The following is a 15716-nucleotide window of genomic DNA, read 5'->3' as shown; positions in this document are numbered from 1 at the left end:
TAATTAAATAAATAATCATAGCAACAAGAAAAAATTATTTATTGTTTCTAATTTAAGCTCAAGGCCAGCTGTCTTGAAGGAATGTAGTTTGTCGATTTCATTGACTCTAGTATTTGATTGGTTCTTTATTTCATCGATCTCGATTGGATGAAAAGCAAATGTTGACTTTTCGGGATTGGAACATAGGGAGCCAGACACAAACTCAGCACTTTTAAGGGAGGATTTAGTTGGTACCATCGACTCGAGTAATTCATTGATACATTATTTTATCGACCCCCAGAGAGATGGAAGCAAAGTTGACTTTGGTGGATTTGAAATCAGAACGTGAAACGCCGGAAGAAATACCGGAAAGCATTTTTCTGATGTTCTAACGACTCTGCCAGCTCGTTGTCCATAATTGTTTCTGAATTACGTACAAGGATAACAATTTGAGGGTACTTGAGTCGATGAAATCAACCCCAATACTTGGCTGGTAGTTTATTGCCCGGTAAGATGAAAGACAATGTAGACCTCGGCGGTATTTGAACTCAGAACGTAAAGAAACGGAACGAGTGCTGCAAACCGTTTTGTTCGATTTTCTTACGGTTCTGCCAAACATAGGCGCATGGTCTTATATATTGTGGACAGAAGTGCAGTTGATTACATCGATCCTCATGCAACGAGTATTATTTAATCGATCTTGGAAGGATGAAAATTAACTTATTTTTTATATAGTTTAATCACTGGAGGAAGAGTATGCCTCTGTAACTTGTGACAAGGATGTAGGAAGCTTTCCTTGATTGGATGATGTGAAGGTGCATGTTCTGGTGGTTAGGATGTTGGATTCTCTGTTGAAGCTTACGAACACTATCTTAACCAATCAGCTTGCGACTTAGGCATCACGGTTTGATGAAAGTGGAAACAGTTGACATTGATTGCGCTTTTTCATAGAAGCTTGTTAACCAATCAGTGACACCGATAAAGGATTCGGCTGCAATCAGATGTTGAGATACATCTGATACTACAAACCATAGTCTCGCCTTAAATATTTTTGAATGAAATCAATTTTAAAATATTTAAGGTGGGACTACGGTTCGTAGTGTCAAATATTTCTCACATTCTGTTTATAGCCGAATCCTCTATCGGTGTTTGTGATTGGTTAAAATGTTTCTATGAATAAGCACGTTCAGTGTCAACTGTGTAACGACGTTCATGAAACTTTGACGCCTAAGCTGCATTCTGATTGGTTAAAATAGCTTTCGTAAGTTTCAACCTATTGAAGTATATCAAAAGTTTCCATACAGTTTCCATCAACTAAATTCACTCACAAAGCATTGGTGGACTCAGGGCTGCAGTAGAAAACTCTGGCCCAAGGTGCCGCACAGTGGAACTGAACCCGAAACCTTGTGGTTGCAAAACGAGATTCTTAACCACACAGCTATGCCTGCGCCTACATTAAATAATCAAAAAATTTGTTTCATTCCTCCTCTGAAATAATTAATGGAGAGAGCTTATAGCCATCTATAAACTGAGAACTGAAGGAGCGCTGTTTTTACCTGTGCCGGTTTCACTATGCTTCAGTATTGTTGGAACACCTGCTCAGTGAGTTAAACCGTTTCTTACTCGAGTTCATGACCTCAGTATTATTTCAGAGCGAAATTAAATGTGTATTTATAAAAAGGATTATTCAATATATATGTTCGATGGTTTGTTGAAAACATTGGAATTATGACTTACTGAAAGTCCGTAGTGTTCAGTTATGCCACGGCCTGTTTTTCCCAGGATACCCAGGCTAAAGCTTTCATCAACCATCACACGTACTTTGTAAATGTCTCGGAACTCCACAATTCTTGGTAAAGGACATATATCTCCAATGTTGAGGTACAGTGCTTCGACGACGATTAACTTTTTGGTCAATTTAGCCTTCTTCGGGTTCTGTGTGAGGATTAGTTATTTAGATAACATAAGATTAGAATTTTAATTAATAACAAAGTGATAATGGGCATAAATGGTATTTATTGCATTACAAGTATGAATGCCAGAAATATATATGTGTTACATAAAGAAAGCAATTTCTAAAGTTACCCCGTATAATTTTAAACATAAAAATAGTTCAAGTGAAATATGTTCGGGAATGAATAAGGACCATAAAATCGTACCCCATAAAAAGTTGACTATTGTCTGAGGGGTGGTGATAGAATGAGAGTTGCTGGGAGGATGATGGATGATGGATACTATCTTTTGACTTATGCTTTACCATAACCAACATCTGCTTGAGGGACGAAGAACTTATCCAAAATTGCTTGATGTTTATGTCGTATCATCATATAGCTCAGTATAGGAACTAAAGTCATTGTTGACGCCTCTTGTAATTTTTAGGTTTCGTTCATGATTAGGGTGGTTATCAACAAAAACTTACAGACCTTCCTCCACAAGTGCCGACTCGTTAGCAATATTTTTTTTGTACTTTTGTTCTAATAGTATCAGCTCTTCGTTAGATAAACCTTCCCTAACTCAACGACATTATCTGTTAAGACTTCTTCAAGCCCGACATCATTTGTGTTATGATATCTTTCTGAATGTGATGTAGACTATTTGCTTGTTGAAAACTGGTAAAATCACTTGTACAGTCTGGCCTTATATTTTTTTCGAGATATGCTCTCAAGAGCCATCTCATTATATGTATCACATTAGATCTATGGAAAAAGTAAGGCCCGAGCAGTTGACGGGGTAACTTCTTGAGCTTCTCTACTTGCACAAAGTATGTTAATCGTTAAATGATATTGGCACTTTATTCCCAATTTGTATAATTTTTCTGGTACGTTGCGTCTAGTAGATTTTTGTATCTTTTATTCCTCTAATAAAATACGTCCTGTGCATCAGACAAAGGGATAAAAGCAAAGTTAACCATGGTAAGGTTTGAACCTAGCACGAAAAAAGAACTATACTAAATATTTCCAAAGCATTTTGTCTGAAGCCCTAACGATTCTCTCAATCTACTAACAATATTTGTTGTCACAATACTATGTAAAAGATATTTAAAAAATCATTACAGCATTTCATTCGACCCTATCGGGAGAATATTCTTTTCTACTCTAGACACAAGGCCCGAAATTTTGGGAGAGGGACCCAGTCGCTCAGATCGACCCCAGTACACAACTGGTACTTAATTTATCGACCCTGAAAGAGTGAAAGGCAAAGTTGACCTCGGCGGAATTTGAAGTGTGAACTTAAAGACAGACAAAATACCTGTTTCTTTACTACCCACAAGGGGTTAAACAGAGGGGACGAACAAGGACAGACAAACGGATTAAGTCGATTATATCGACCCCAGTGCGTAACTGGTACTTATTTAATCGACCCCGAAAGGATGAAAGGCAAAGTCGACCTCGGCGGAATTTGAACTCAGAACGTAAAGACAGACAAAACACCGCTAAGCATTTCGCCCGGCGTGCTAACGTTTCTGTCAGCTCACCGCCTTGTATCGGGAGAATATTATCAAAAGAAAAACGAAGATGACTTACTTGTTTTTCCCATTTTTGGTGTTCGATAAGTAATTCTTCAAGATGGTCCATGTCGTTGTGTCGAAAGAAATGGAAATTGCTGCGCGACACTCTTAATCCTTGTGTGATTGCGAAAGACGCCCCCATATCACTGTGAATGAAGGTTGTAAAATAGTAATACGCCTTAGACTTGGTGGTGGTAGGGAAGGTGGTGACGGGGTTGGAAGAACACATAATAATATACTTAAGAGTACCTGTGTAAATTCCTCGGTTTTTCTGAAAACTTAGATGGGAGGTTATGGAGTTGCATAAAATACACAATTTCAAAAAGGTGCATTTTTCCTATGAAAATCCCTATTTTTAACGATTTTTTGACTGCTGTGTCGCCATTTTTCGGTGTATTTCAACCAGAAAAATGTTCACTTAAAGAGAATAACAAGCTACATAATGCAACATTTTTACTTTTCAAAAATTCCAATTCTAAAAGGTCGAAAAGAAAACAAACCCGAGCAACGCCGGGCGATATTGCTAATTGATGATAAAATACAAACTCAAGAAAAATATTGTAACATTTACGAATGTTTATCCTTCAAAATTATTTATTGTTATTGAAAATAATAAACGCTTTTGGAGACTGATATCTCTCCAAAATGAAAGGTAAATTAATGTTCCTTTGCTGTTTTCTGGAGACGGTTTTCTTTTGTTCTCATTCGTATTTTCTCTTCTGCTTCGATCAGCCTCTCTCATTTGTTCCAGACAGTAATGCCATTCATCTCAATTCTTGATACTTTTTCCATATTCGTACTCTGTACTGACGATGAATTTAGAATCTTTCCTCTTCTCTTAACTTTTCCCCGAATCGTCTAATTCGTCGAAAAAATAGTGTATATGGCAGACGTTTACTTAACAATCTTAACTATTGAACGAAATGGAAAACAGTATTCAGGATGTTATGGCGAGAGGGATGAGAGAATGTCTATGCCTGCTAGCGATGACCAACGTAGACACCTAAAACAATTAGCGAAAGCATGGTACATGTTACCAGGCCATACGAAGGACAACTATGGTTTTGGTGTGTGTGACAGCCGGTGTTGGCTTGTTTACGTAACATAGCGGTTTAGCAAAAGAAACCAATAGAATAAGTACCAGACTTAAAATAAGTACTAGAATCGATTTGTTCGACTAAATCCTTCAAGGCGGTGCTCCAGCATGGCCACACTTCAAAAACTGAAACAAGTGGAAAAAAAAAAAGATGGTTCATAGGTAATTTATGAAGACTTACTTTTTATACTCTAGTTTACATAGGAAGTATTACTTAGGAACAATAATTGCCATTCTTCAGTCTCTGGATTATCCTGATAAGACAGACTTAGTATCATAGACTTTCTGACCATGGTCATCTCGACTTGATACTTTGTGTATCTAGGACTGTATGATACAAAAACATCATATATTCTGCAAGACAATAAGCTGTGATTTCAGGGTTTGTTTCTTTTTTCTTGCTGATCGAGCAACACTTGAAGTTATTAGCGGCAAATAGTTAACCAATAACGTGATATCTATGCACTAATCTTCACAATGCGTTGTCACACATGATCTGTATTTAACTACCAACGTGCTACAAATATGGTAATATCAAGTAGTGAAGTTAAGGCTGGATCAAAGCTCACTTAAGACAATATAACAACAATCACCACCACTACTGATATACCAAATTGCTATAAGCGTAAATTGATTCAGCATGCAGAATCTTCTGAAACGAGATTAGAATGCTTGGAGATGTGTCGCTATCTAAAATATCGACGAAATGTTAAGAGAGGATTAAATTTTCCACTAAGCCAAACCTTCCGAGTTTCAGTCAGCATCTTATGTTGTCCGTTCTTCGCATAGATTAACAAACTTTTTTTTATGGGTCAGTCACAGAAGGATAATCAGTGCTCATCAAACTATTTTTAATACATCCAAGTCTTGTAAGATGAAGAAAACTTCAGACAGGAAATCAGAGATGGGGGTCAAAATACAAGAGTAGTTAATGCTAAAGCTACCCAAGGGAATGATGGTGGCATGGAGCAAAGGGACGGATTAAGTCTATTCCACGAACAAGTGAAGTCTGTCTGTTTACCAAATTTCATTCACAAAATCACAGTTTTCTCGCAAGAGTTAAATTAACGTATCTATAGCTTAACGCATAATCATTTAGCTAAGCTCATACGTGACCTAAGTATACATTACTTTGTTGCAATCATTTAAACCAGGTCTCTGTTTTAAGAATAACTTCTTCCTTCCTTTGAAGGTTCTGAAGAAGGTCAGGATCAATGTCCCTCATTCTCTGACCAAACGATAAATAAAATGGTAAATGCATCGTAGAAAATAAGGTGGGAGAAATGTATGACGAATACAGTTATCGTTAATACTGTGGAGTTACAGAATGGCAGTTATAAAACCATAAATTAATGTGTGCAATGTCCGATGTTTGCATGGTATACTTACCAAAATATGACGTCATGACGTTTTGAATACGTGGCCATTGCACTCGTAACAGTAAGAAATCCATGTGAGTATAAAACAGCCATTTCGGTATCCATATAGTCACAGAATCGCTCTTCACATTCCAAGTGTGTATCTGTTGAAATATAGTAACAAAAAGTTAGTTTAGTTCATAAATTTTGTCATATTACAAAACATCCACAGTTTCATGGTCAGAAAGAAACTTAACCCGGTCACTAGGTCTGTAAAAAAAACAAAAAAAAAACAAAAAAAAAACCGACCAACTTACCCTCAAATTCGTTAGTGTCAAGGGAAAGTTCAAATGGGAGTGAAGAATTTATTCTTTTGGGCAGAGATGTTCTGAGCTGGTGAAATTCTATTTTGCACTGTTAGAAGTGCTGATATAAAAATAAATTCTGGAATAATATGGAGCAAATAGAAAAAGCTGAGCTTTTCATAGCACTTTTATATTGAGTGTAAATAATTATTTTGAATATCATGCTAAAGTTAGGGGCGGGGGCGGTCTGTTAATCGCTAAACATAATGTGATACATACTTGTCTTTGCTTTTGACTCTCATCTCATTGATGGAATCATAGAGGCACTGCCGTGATATACGGCGCATAATAGGCTCCTTTTGTTTTTTCTAACCTGGTGGATCTCACCCATCACCAGCTCTGATCGCAGCTAATTTCTACCAGAAAGTAAGGTAGAGAGATAAACACGAAAGAAAGAGAACTGACCCTTCCTCCCACTCTAGATGAAAGGCAAAGTTGATCTTGGTGGGACTTAAATTCAGAACAGGGAGGGTCAGAACATTTATCGAACCGAAAATCAATTTGTTCAATGCCTTAACGACTCTACTAATTGACTTTCTGTACGATACGTACAATATGACGGCAAATTTGACCAGCATTATATGACCAAAGGTCATATTTAAATTATTGGCCCACTGTTTCGCGAAATGTAAAATTTATTAAATTCTAAGCAGTGAAATGGCAGAATCGGTAGAGCATCGAATAAAATAATGTATGGTATTTGTAACGTCGTTCTACACCTAAATTTAAAACGCTACCATACCTATTTCTTTACTACCCACAAGGGGCTAAACACAGAGGAGACAAACAAGGACAGACAAAGGGATTAAGTCGATTATATCGACCCCAGTGCGTAACTGGTACTTATTTAATCGACCCCGAAAGGATGAAAGGCAAAGTCGACCTCGGTGGAATTTGAACTCAGAACGTAACGGCAGACGAAATGCGGCTACGCATTTCGCCCGGCGTGCTAACGGTTCTGCCAGCTCGCCGCCTTACCAGCTTCGTTTTTCCTCTTTCTGAAGCTGGTAAAATAAATAGCGGGCAAAGTACCAGAGTTTGATATAAAGAGGTACCCCGGTATGACTACACTCCTTTGACTGAGATGATTAAAATATTATTGAATACTATGTAAATCTTGAACTACCAACACATTTTGTAATTGGAAAGAAAAATTAGAAATTGTTGGTTAGTTCAAAATATATCTTACGCTAACACTTAAATGACCAACCAATCAACACGCCCCAATCTAGATTAGAGCTGCTGACACCTCTTCACTTTATGTAGGAATCCTTAATAAGCTGCCTTCTACACTTTTGTACCGTTTTCATTAGTTTCTCAATATGCCAGTTTGTTGTCTAGTGACTTATCCTCATGAATACAAGGGGCTAAACTGCTCAACGACATCTTGTGATTATTAACGTATGCAAACCATTTTTCACAAATTCATTCTCTGTGAAAAAACTGGACACACGAAGTTTCATTTCAAATATTCATCAGGATTGACTCACTTCTTCTCCTTCCTTGCTGCCGATGATATTAGCTAAAGACTGCTTATTGGAATGTAAACAATTATGAACCTGGCGGCATAAATTCATTTGTATTATGACACAATAGATATTTATTTCTTTATTGCTCGCAGGGGTGGGGTAGACATAGGGGGGACAAACAAGGACAGACAAAGAGATTAAGTCGATTACATCGACCCCAGTGCGTAACCGGTACTTATTTAATCGACCCCGAAAGGATGAAAGGTAAAGTCGACCTCGGCGGAATTTGAACTCAGAACGTAACGGCAGACGAAATACCTATTTCTTTACTGCCCACAAGGGGCTAAACACAGAGAGGACAGACAAACGGGTAAGTCGATTATATCGACCCCAGTGCGTAACTGGTACTTATTTAATCGATCCCGAAAGGATGAAAGCAAAGTCGATTTCGGCGGAATTTGAAATCAGAACGTAGCGGCAGACGAAATACTGCTAAGCATTTCGCCCGGCGTGCTAACGATTCTGCCACACAATAGATGTTAGAGTACCAAAACAGCTACGTTATGAGTAAATATATAGGCAGACTCATATCACTGTATGTATATGTATCAATGATTGAACAGACAGAACACAACAAGGAGAAAAAGTTAGACGAAAGCAGAGCAAACAGGAAACGAGATGAAAACTTAACAGACGGGGAATATAGACAAGGATACGATACACGGAATATTCGCAGCTGAATTTTCCTCGTCAGTCAATGACCAAAGTATCATCGTGGTTTCGGACCGTTATCATTGAGACCACTCAATCATGGTCGCACCTGTGATGTTAAGCTACTGCAAAAAAAGCTAACGAATGTATACTGAGACAGAAGTCTAGCTGAAAAAAATAAAAAAAGTTCCCCGATTGCCTTTACATCAATTTAGGTTGATTATCGAACTAATAATTTTCCTTGTTATTTCACAATTCATCGGAATTCGTTCACCCCTCTCTCGCATATTGCTGATGATAGAAGTTAAATGTCATTAATTAAGTCTCTGCCTGAGCTCAGTATTAGAAGCAAAATGTAATTAATTTTAAAAATATATAAATTTATAAAATAAGTAAAAATATATAAATATATTAAATATTTCAAATATCCTTAGGTTTGTTATCATGGTGCAAATGTACAAAAAACAAAAGACTGACACGGGCGAGGGAGCAACAAACAAGGTGTATTAGTTCGGCACTCAGGAAAAATAGAAACTTCTTTGACGTTTCGAGTCTACGCTCTTCGACAGAAAGCAATGAGGAAATAAAAAACGGAGCGAGAAAAAAAGACGCGTGTAGATTAACGGTTTCACATGTCGAATTGTTACCATGTTTGATTGCATGTGGTTTACTTACAAGGCAATCTCAGTGACTCAATGAGGACACCTACACAATCGTTCAATCTACGAGGAATCCAATGCTACAGTATCAAAAAATATAAAGGACACATTGGATAATGCAATCCTATGTACAGTGTCTCAAAGCGTAAAACACGAAAGTAATGGATGGAATGTCTTTGATCACAGGTTTACTGGATCAAGCCTGATCAAGAGCTAAGTGCAGTAACCATCGCTACAATCGTTGACATTTCATATAAACTCTCATAATAAATACGTTCCTGAATCATTTCCTTACCTGTGGTGCCGTAGAAACCACGTGGTCCACATGTGCCAACACCATAATATCTCAATCGTTTTATGCTTTCCTTCTGAAATCGAGAATATAGAGAACATTATTACTTTTGGTCTGTTATCATTTTTAATGCTTAAAATCATCATCATCATCATCATTGTCATCGTCACTGTTATCGCTATCGTTATTGTTTTTGTTGTTGTTGTTGCTGTTGTTGTTGTTATTATAATCCCGCCGAGGTTCACTTTACCTTTCATTATTTCGGGGTCAATAAATTAAGTACCAGCTGAGTACTGGGTCGATGTAATCGATTAGTCCCTTCCCCCAAAATTTCAGGCCTTGTGCCTATAATAGGAAGTATTATTATTATTGTTGTTGTTGTTGTTGTTGTTGTTGTTGTTGTTGTTGTTATTATTATTATTAGGCTGGAAGCTGGCAGAATCGTTGGCACGTCGGACAAGTATGCTTAGTAGCATTTCGTCCCTCTTTATGTTGTGAGTTCAAATGCCACCGGAGTCGACTTTGCCTTTCATGCTTTCGGGGTCGTAAAAATAAGGACCAGTTGGGCACAATCCAGTTACTGTGTATCACCAACACGCACTTCTAAAATAAACCTTGCATAAAGTGCCTTAGAAACACCCCTGCTCAAAACGCTGGCACCAGCAAGGCCTAATAATTACAAGAACTCTGCTTTTTGAGGAATGTGCTCATGCCTCGATTCTTTACAGTGCAGATTACAACTAGAACCAATGGTTAGCGGCATTTCGTCCGTCTTTACGTTCTGATTTCAAATTCCACCGGGGTCGACTTTGCCTTTCAGCCTTTCGGGGTCGATAAATTAAGTACCAGTGAAACACTAGGGTTGATGTGATCGACTTACTCCCCTCCACAAATTTCAGGCCTTGTGCCTATAGTAGAAAGGATTATTACATCTAGAAGAGTTCGTCAAGTTACTGGAGGAAGATGTGATAGGATCCTCTCAGAAATTCCATTTACAGTGCTGCACTGAAGGTGTTTCGTAAGAAACGGAAGTGTAGGGCAAAGCATTGGTTTGAAGCAAGTTCGGGCAACCTCACCCCTGTCATTGATTCAAATTGTACTGTGCTACTCGAACATAAATGTCACCCCACCCGAACAACTTTGCAAGCATTAAGGAAATCAAGAGTCAAGGCCCAGAAAACATCTTGACGCTGAGCAAATGACTACTGGTTACAACTTTGCAAAGGTATTCAATCATCATTTGACAAAGGTGACATCTATGGAATGTATGAGTGAATAAGGAAGGCTTTTAGCCTAACCATTAGCATGTCAGAACCGCTAAAACCCGTAACAAGTGAGACTATCAAAGACAAAATGAAGTGGATAGAAATATGGGTAATGCATTATTTCAAACTCTGCTTCACATAAAACATCATTTCGGACTGTATGCTGGACTCTGTGAAATATCTGACAGTGATGGAAGAATTAGATACACAGCTGGCTGTTGAAGAACTAAGAAAAGCTATTGACTGTCTTCCAACTGGCAAGACACCAGGATTGGATGGCATTCCACTAGAGGCCATCAGGTGTCCAAAGAGCATCCTATTACATCATCTATACAAACTACTGTGAAAATATTGGAAAGAAATAGCAATGACACAGGGCATTCAAAACAACACCAGAACAAAGGGAATAGAAGAGATTGTATCAACTACAGCGGAATCTCCATGCTGAGCGTTGTAGAGGTCTTTGTTCGAGTGGTCCTAAAACAAACATTAACAATCGTGTCCATAAACCCAAATCATACAAGATTCACACGGCCATAAACTAGACTTATAATATTTGAGGAAACACATCAGGGTCCCCCATCAAGGACAGCAATGATGATGTCCATCACTGGCTCGTAGTCACTTTCGTTGTACAATATGGCAAGATGTTCTGTCTGACATCACTTCTAGCGATGCAGTCGGGTAGGGTTGCTAAGGACATACAAGACCTCATGGCCTTGCAATATCTCAACACAATCCCATGGTTGTATTCTATAGAGGATACTGATAGGAAGGACTTAAGGATAGTAACAGCAATTTAAGGGTTTTCTGTCCAGAAAGTTCAAAAGACAAAAATGATAACATCAATAATAAAGTACGGAAATTGCACCACAACAGAAGGCGGCACCGGAAGCAATTCTGGAGGCATCTGTCAACTTTTCCAATAGCTAACCACGAAATCCCTATCCCAGTCTGACGAGAGAGAAAGAGAAAATATTTGCTATTCTGATTGGTCTTATCCCCGACTCATTATCTTATCATATTCTTTTCTACTTTAGGCACAAGGCCCGAAATTTTTTTTTTTTGGGGGGGGGGGGCAGTCGATTAGATCGACCCCAATACGCAACTGGTACTTAATTTATTGACCCCGAAAGGATGAAAGGCAAAGTCGACCTCGGCGGAATTTAAACTCAGAACTTAAAGACAGACGAAATATCGCTAAGCATTTCGTCCGACGTGCTAACGTTTCTACCAGCTCGTCGCCTTAATTATATTCGTGGGTTTTGTTAGTTTCCATATTTTTAGTGTTTACTTGACACATGTTTTAAAGCAAATTTTATATGATTATGATTATTACATTACTCATGGTTTGAGAAATCCATCAAAAGTTTCTTTACATAAAACATGAATTAGGTACATGTCTACAAATGCTTAATATTATCAATGATATTAAAAGTTAACGAAAATGTTCAAGCTTTACAAATATTGTGTGAGAATGCACTGACAATACGATTTAAAGATCCTTGTATAACTGTTTTATGGAACTTGTCTTTCTCTATCCTTGTATCAATGTGTATCATTGATATAGTTATAAGGTGTTGTGTACCATTCTAATTGTACCAGTTACAAATGAGAGAATGGATACACTCCTTAACTATTTTTAACCGAATTGTTAAGCCTTTGTAATTCTTTAGTTTTTTCTGCTCACTTCTGTACAACATTATAGTCTTAAGTTGATAATTAGTACACTAATGTAATTTTTGTCAAGGAGAATGATGTCAGGATCATTGGGTATATATGTGGTGGACTGTTTGTGTACTGAGTAATTTTCTAAGACAAGTGACGGTTCATAAGGTATTTTTCTGTATGAAGCTGAATCGGGTCGCCAGATGTATGTAGGGCAGTTTTACAGCATTTTGTATCTACAAGTATATTTTCCGAGGCTGGTGTTGAAGAGCTTAAGACAATATGATGTGTTCTTCCGAATACATCACAAACGTTTCCGAATTTTAACAGTCTCATCTTCTGGATGAAGTTGTAGTTGTTTAGTTTCAGGTCGACACTAATTAAGCAGACCTATGCTCAACAGTATTCCAACTATGACAGCCCGTCTTCAGTTTAGACCTATGATCAAAAGAATTTCAACTGTGACCAACCCATCTTCAGTTTAGGACTGTGTTATCCAATACTGTGTTAAAGTCAGAAGCGAGTTATCTGAGTAATCGCTGCGGTATTTTATCCCAATAGAAATATCGCAATCACTACTTTTAGTTAACTTCAGAATGTTTGTTCAGGATGAATCTAGATTGTTTATGGCTTTGGTTATGGTCTCTGGAACTCTAGCAAATCGAAGAGCTACAAGCATTGACGCATGGGGTACAAAGTTTTCTTGTAATCGATCTAGACTGCAACTAAATTCCTACCCTCCTATCTCGTTGCATCTTGTCATCACAAGTTTGTTGATTAGGAGTTGCTTATCATCTCCAAATACCTTTTTTCTAGATACTTGTTCGACTATGATATGAATATGTTACCTTTCTTTTATAGTTATTTGAATTAATTTTATGAAGAAACTACATCGTTTAAATTTAGATCACAACAACCCATTGAACTTCAGAAAAGTTGAGCTTATTTTTACTCATCCGTTTTCAGATCGTATCTGCAGTGTGAATGATAGCTTTCCAGTTTCTTTTCCTGAAAACTCCAACTTTTCAAGTTTGTTCAGTAAATATTAACTAACACAATGAAGCGGATCAACAATTATCAGTATAAATTTGAATTTATAACCTAAGTAGAGAAGCAATAGGTTTCAAAGTAGTTTTCCGTAAATATTCCAATTCACGCAAATTTTGAAAAAGGATGGTTACACCTGCAGGGCAGCTGAACCCCTATAACTGAAAGCAGACTTTATTTTCTGCTATTAAAAAAAGTCACTATATCTTATGGAAGATATTTTGGTGAGAATTTTCCGGCAATATTTACTGTATTGATACTGATATTTTCTATCTTTATGTCTTTCTTGTGGATGGTCATGTATTTTGTTTCAGCAACATCATGTCACATTTGGAGGTAATACCATAATGATATTTTTAAGCAGCTGTTAATCACACGTGTAATAGCTTATATAAAATTGCAACATAATTGCAAAAAACTTTGTGTCACATCTTGGGTATTTAAAGGTTTCATTGTGTCATTTTTTCATTAGGTATTAGGGTTAGGGTTAGGGGTGGGGGAAGGGTATCTTTTTTTCTTCACAAATGTAAATAAACCCAATCTGTTTCTTAAAGGCGGGACATATTCATTATGCACAGAATGTTATTTACCTAAATGGACGCCAGTGACGGGTTAAAATTGCCGAAATGCTCGAAATTAAAGACGAAATATGTTACAACATATATAATTTTCTCAATAAAGCCAAGAGAAAATGATGTTTTATAAACACATTCTACCAGTATACGAAATTTAAAACTTTTTAGTTACCTAGAAATTATGTTACAAAGTGCCGTTCAAAAAGAAAAGATCCGGTATTGTGTAGCTATCTCTCACTTTTGGACTGCAAAAGTATCATCTTCGAAATATATGAAGGTCACGGATCAAAAAGAGGCAACACATCCTATTAATGTTATCACCATCTTCAAGGTTACAGGAAACATTCATGCATGACATCTTTCTGATACGCAGAATATTTCTCTTTTAGATTTTTTTCTGAAGTACGATGTTCCATTAATTTTGAGATTGCACGGAATGTCACCGGAAAAGATATAGTGGGAACTTCTTGAAGAATTCACTCCTGAACAGTAAGATGCTCTTTTTTCCTTTTCAGAACTTGTCTGATGTATTTATTCTTTCTGCTACTGTTTAGCAGTTACTATTTCAGCGATGTGCGATGTTCAAGGGCTTCCTGAACTTATCTCAATCCCCATTCCTATCTCCATTCTTTTAACATAAAAACTAACAATATCATAAAGTCAATGGAAGCTTCCAGTTAATATCAGGATTTTGTGGGTTTTTAGCATCAACAGAACAGATTTCTTTAAAGACAAATCAAATATTCCAGTTCTTGCACTGGAAATGTAGTGTCGGATACTGTCCTGCTGTTAGAGTGGAGGCGCAATGGCCCAGTGGTTAGGGCAGCGGACTCGCGGTCGTAGGATCGCGGTTTCGATTCCCAGACCGGGCGTTGTGAGTGTTTATTGAGCGAAAACACCTAAAAGCTCCACAAGGCTCCGGCAGGGGGTGGTGGCGATCCCTGCTGTACTCTTTCACAACAACTTTCTCTCACACTTACTTCCTGTTTCTGTTGTACCTGTATTTCAAAGGGCCGGCCTTGTCACTCTCTGTGTCACGCTGAATATCCCCGAGAACTACGTTAAGGGTACACGTGTCTGTGGAGTGCTCAGCCACTTACACGTTAATTTCACGAGCAGGCTGTTCCGTTGATCTGATCAACCGGAACCCTCGTCGTCGTAACCGACGGAGTGCTTCCTCCCTCCTCCTGCTGTTAGAGAAAACTCTAACTGCTTTATTTTGTTAAAGTGCAGTATAATATTCTTCGGTTATCATATCTTTTTTACAGAACATTTATTGGATATATTTTTTGTCATTACTTCTATATTTGTGGAGCTTGGGAAATAAAGAGATAATTTCTATGTAAAGGCTTTGGGGGGTGGAAGACAGTTTTTTAAAGCATGTACGGTCGTACGTACGTAAGTACGTATGTATGCATGTATGTATGTATGTATGTATGTATATATATATATATATGCATGTATGTATGTATGTATGTATATATGTATGTATGTATGTATGTATGTATGTATGCATGTATGCATGTATGTATGTATGCATGTATGTATGTATGCAGGTATATATGTATGTATGCATGTATGTATGTATGCATGTATGTATGTATGTATGCATGTATATATGTATGTATGCATGTATGTATGTATGTATGCATGTATGTATGTATGTATGTATGTATGCATGTATATATGTATGTATGCATGTATGTATGTATGCATGTATGTAT

The 15716-nt window shown here is 37.4% G+C and overlaps 1 protein-coding gene across 2 annotated transcripts in view; it reads right to left on the bottom strand.

Moving 5' to 3' along the window:
* The window catches only part of LOC115215240 (serine palmitoyltransferase 1), a 55774-nt gene that overhangs the window by 21156 nt on the left and 18902 nt on the right, over positions 1-15716 (bottom strand). For both annotated transcript variants that reach the window (XR_005000472.1, XM_029784479.2), the window contains exons 5-8: positions 9441-9513; positions 5973-6105; positions 3504-3633; positions 1717-1914 (exon numbers count right to left, since the gene is read on the bottom strand). Coding sequence is in view for 1 of the 2 variants with exons in the window: in XM_029784479.2 (XP_029640339.1) it covers positions 1717-1914; positions 3504-3633; positions 5973-6105; positions 9441-9513 (534 nt within the window). In the remaining variant the exon portion in view is untranslated. The remainder of the gene's footprint in view (positions 1-1716; positions 1915-3503; positions 3634-5972; positions 6106-9440; positions 9514-15716) is intronic.

The sequence above is a fragment of the Octopus sinensis genome, linkage group LG8 (genome assembly GCF_006345805.1).
Source record: "Octopus sinensis linkage group LG8, ASM634580v1, whole genome shotgun sequence".
In the NCBI taxonomy this organism is placed as follows: domain Eukaryota; kingdom Metazoa; phylum Mollusca; class Cephalopoda; order Octopoda; family Octopodidae; genus Octopus; species Octopus sinensis.
The sequence above is the reverse complement of the archived record's forward strand: the minus strand, read 5'-3'. Positions and strand labels throughout refer to the sequence as shown.